Genomic DNA, 3,234 nt, shown 5'->3' with positions numbered 1-3,234 from the left:
GGGTGGGCGGGGCGGGGGGGAAGGATCTGTGAATAACGTGACGGAAAAGGTCAGATTTCATGCAGGGAGATCCCCATTCTGCTTCTTGGGAAGGCATAAGGCATGTTTGCAGGAACACGAGAGGCACATGGGCTTTGCGCTTTGCATGAGGAAGGCTGCCTCCTGCCTGTTCAAACTGGCAAGGTTCCACTATGTGGGGGTGGGGTGTGGATGGAGTGGTTACAATGCTTATTTTAAAAATATATGGCAAATCACCTGAAAAAAAAATTGAGACGGTGAAGTGCTGTGACAGTGTAATGATTTACACTTGGGGACACTAACCGGAGTTCATTAAAACCAAGTCTGAACAAAACTCAAGCAGTAAGCATGAGTTTACCCTCGCGTGCTGAGATGCTCATGCCTTCTCGCTTGCTCAGAATCCCGGCCTATCTGTGCCATGGCTTTTCTGCTGATGCCCTGAGGGACAGGGCTAATTCACATCCAGCTAAAGGTAGCAGAAGTGCCTGCCTAACTCCCCTCATGCCAAGCTTTCCCTCTCCATGACCCCAAAACCTTCAGGGTAGGGGATGGGGTAGGGATGGGGAAAGGGTGTTTAATAACAACACAGTAAAAGGTTCTGTACTTGCTTTCCTTACTTGAGCCCACCGGTGGGGACAGTGTGGCATTTCTTATGCTCCAGCAGCTGTTCAGGGGTCTTCATGAACTTGTGGCACACGTCACACTCAAACATCCGGGTGATGAGGTGTATCTGCAGATGGCGCTCAAACATGTTCTTCGTCTTGCAGACAAAGTTGCAAAAAACGCATTCGAACCCTGGAACGACCGAAGCTGGGTGTACAGGTGCATGGGGCAGAGGGACAGGAGGGCAGGAGTGGGGCCGGGATCCCCCTTCTTGCCCTCTCCCCCCCAGCTATACCCTTCCAGGCACTGTTCCCAGCATCTGTGCTAAAAGAAGTTAGACATACAGCTTTGGAGACCATGTCACATTCCCCATCCTCCCACCGTCTACTGGATGCAAATCAAGCCAAAAGGAATGTTCTTGGGTGGAACATCTGTTTTCCAACATTACTCTTGATGTGGGCTTATTCTCCAGACTGGGTCATCCCCCCAGAATGGGGATGGTTACGTAGGCCAACCCGCCTCGCCTCCTCCCTTACCTTTCTCTGGCTTTTCCTCACTATTCAGTGAGGACTGGCCCCCAGGCATGACAGAGATGACCAGTAGGTTGTTCTCGCCCTTGTTTTTCTGGGAGCTGTCTGAATCGTCTTTGCTGTTAGCCGAATCACTAAGAGCCGAGAGGGAGGATGAGGAGGGGCTGTTTGATTCACTAGGGGTCTTCCTGTCTTCCCCTGGAAAATAAAAAACCCAGGTCTGTGATAACAAGTGAGAACAATCTTCCTAGCTAGACAAGGAGCCCCAAACACTGCAGAGAGCAAAATCTTTGCTGTGTCATCTGTGGCAATTAGGAGGTGAGTGTGTTTGCACCCGTAACTTGTGAATGGGAAGTTTCCATGGATGACAATTTAGTGATTCTAAGTCTAACTTCTTCCCAGTTGTTACAGTTTCTCCGGTTTCCTTAAAGTGGGTGCTGATGGGGGTAGGGGGGCGCTGGGGAGTGGGAAGGTTCTCAGCTCGGTTCAGGCATACTGTGGGGTAGAAAGGGATAGAGGAATGAGAGTGTTACAGAAAAGAGTGAAAAAAGAATATCCGAAAAGCCAGTGGAAACAGAAGAGAGGCCGGCCTTCCCCTCCACAAGCCACTCCAGAAATGCTGAATTTAATTTGTCTTCGACGTGGGTTTCCCAGCTCACCTGCTGCCCACGGTGCTAATGTGGTTATGGTCAGAAGACCGACTGTAAAAGTGGGACCTTCTCACTCAGCAGAACAGCTCTCTGCAGACCTCCAAGTCAGAGCTGCTCAACTGACTGACAAAAACAAGCTTTTATTGCTGTCGGCACCACAGAACCACGTGGAAAGGAAAGCACAGAGAGATCCTTCTCAGCCGTGCGCATCGTCAGCACAACTGTCAGGGATGTTTCCTTTCCCGAACCCTTCAAGTGGCGGCGATGTGAGGGGCCGACCCAACACCCAGGGCTGCCGGCGGCAACGTCAGCGTGTAATCTGTAAGCACTGCAGACGCAGGCTTCTCACACAGTGACTCACGCCGGTGTCATCTGTAACCATCACTTGCGAGAGGATAATTGCACGGTGAAGTCAAAATGTTAACATCATCACACGGAAGCAGTTAGCCAGAATGGCAAGGGCCAGAAACGAAGGGCGAGCACCGGTGAAGTCTTGGCCGTGGCCTAGACAGCGATCGGGCTGTTTCAGGAGAATCTGGTTTTCTTTGCCCACGAACAGACCTGCCATGCGTCACTACGGAGGGCGTCAGGGCTGCGGTTTCATGGCGAGGAGCAGAGCCTGCAGATGCTGTGCGCAGCGCCCTGGCCCGGCGAAACTGACTTTCGATCTGTGCCAAGGGTTGCCCAGGGCTGCCCCGAACAGCACTGATCCAGAGAGAAGACTCCACAATGAAAGTTGCTCTGGTCTGAGTTCCTGGAGTCACATGCTAGCTGTCGTCTCGGACTGAATACCTCACGTCTGTTAAGCCTCAGTTTCTCGGCCTATATACAGTACTGCCGCCAGAGGGTTGTATAAGGCTTAAAGGGGGGACCCAGCATGCGAAGGCGGCAGCCTGGGGCGTCGGGAGAGCTTTAACGGCCATTGCCTATGATGATGACGATGGACAAGCGGACAGCTCAGCACCTCTCAACTGTCTCAACTTGTGAGTCTTTCAGATCAGCAAGGCACAAAGGAAATGTGGCTACAGGGAAACTTGGCTCTGCTATCCTGGGGAAGTCCTTCCTTCTGAGGAAGGGAATGTTCGTGTCGCACGGTGATGAGGATGCTTCTGCCAGGTGGGCAAGCACTCTGGGGAGGCAGAGGGTGGAGGAGGGAAGGGTGAGAAGGACCGACAGGAATGGTCACCTGTGTGCTTGGTGCCAATGTGAGCCTTTATCTCTGCTTCCTCCATGGTGACAAAGTCGCAGGCGGTACAACAGATCGAAAACATCCACTGCTCCTTGTCCACGTGGAGTGACATGTGGCTGACGAACTGGACATTGAGCTCGGTCTCGAATCCACACACATGGCAGCTGTATGAGAGGATGGAGGCAAAGAGGGGGAGAGAAGAGTAACAGTCTACATGCCGGCTACCCGTTTAAACCACCCCGAC

At 52.4% G+C, this 3,234-nt stretch overlaps 1 protein-coding gene across 8 annotated transcripts in view; it reads right to left on the bottom strand.

Annotated features, from left to right (window-relative positions):
* ZNF827 (zinc finger protein 827) overlaps window positions 1-3,234 on the bottom strand; it is a 150,049-nt gene that overhangs the window by 6,900 nt on the left and 139,915 nt on the right. For 5 of the 8 annotated variants that reach the window (XR_001516371.2, XM_015585089.2, XM_015585086.2 and 2 more), the window contains exons 11-13: window positions 2,988-3,154; window positions 1,158-1,349; window positions 636-813 (exon numbers count right to left, since the gene is read on the bottom strand). Coding sequence is in view for 7 of the 8 variants with exons in the window: in XM_015585089.2 (XP_015440575.1) it covers window positions 636-813; window positions 1,158-1,349; window positions 2,988-3,154 (537 nt within the window). In the remaining variant the exon portion in view is untranslated. Of the gene's footprint in view, window positions 1-622; window positions 814-1,157; window positions 1,350-2,987; window positions 3,155-3,234 lie in introns of all 8 variants that reach the window. The other 3 variants (XM_025042943.1, XM_015585090.2, XM_025042933.1) reach the window with 2 other exon arrangements.

Source organism: Pteropus alecto, unplaced genomic scaffold (assembly GCF_000325575.1).
Source record: "Pteropus alecto unplaced genomic scaffold, ASM32557v1 scaffold50, whole genome shotgun sequence".
NCBI lineage: Eukaryota > Metazoa > Chordata > Mammalia > Chiroptera > Pteropodidae > Pteropus > Pteropus alecto.
Note: the sequence above shows the minus strand (reverse complement) of the source record. Positions and strands in the feature narration are given on the sequence as shown.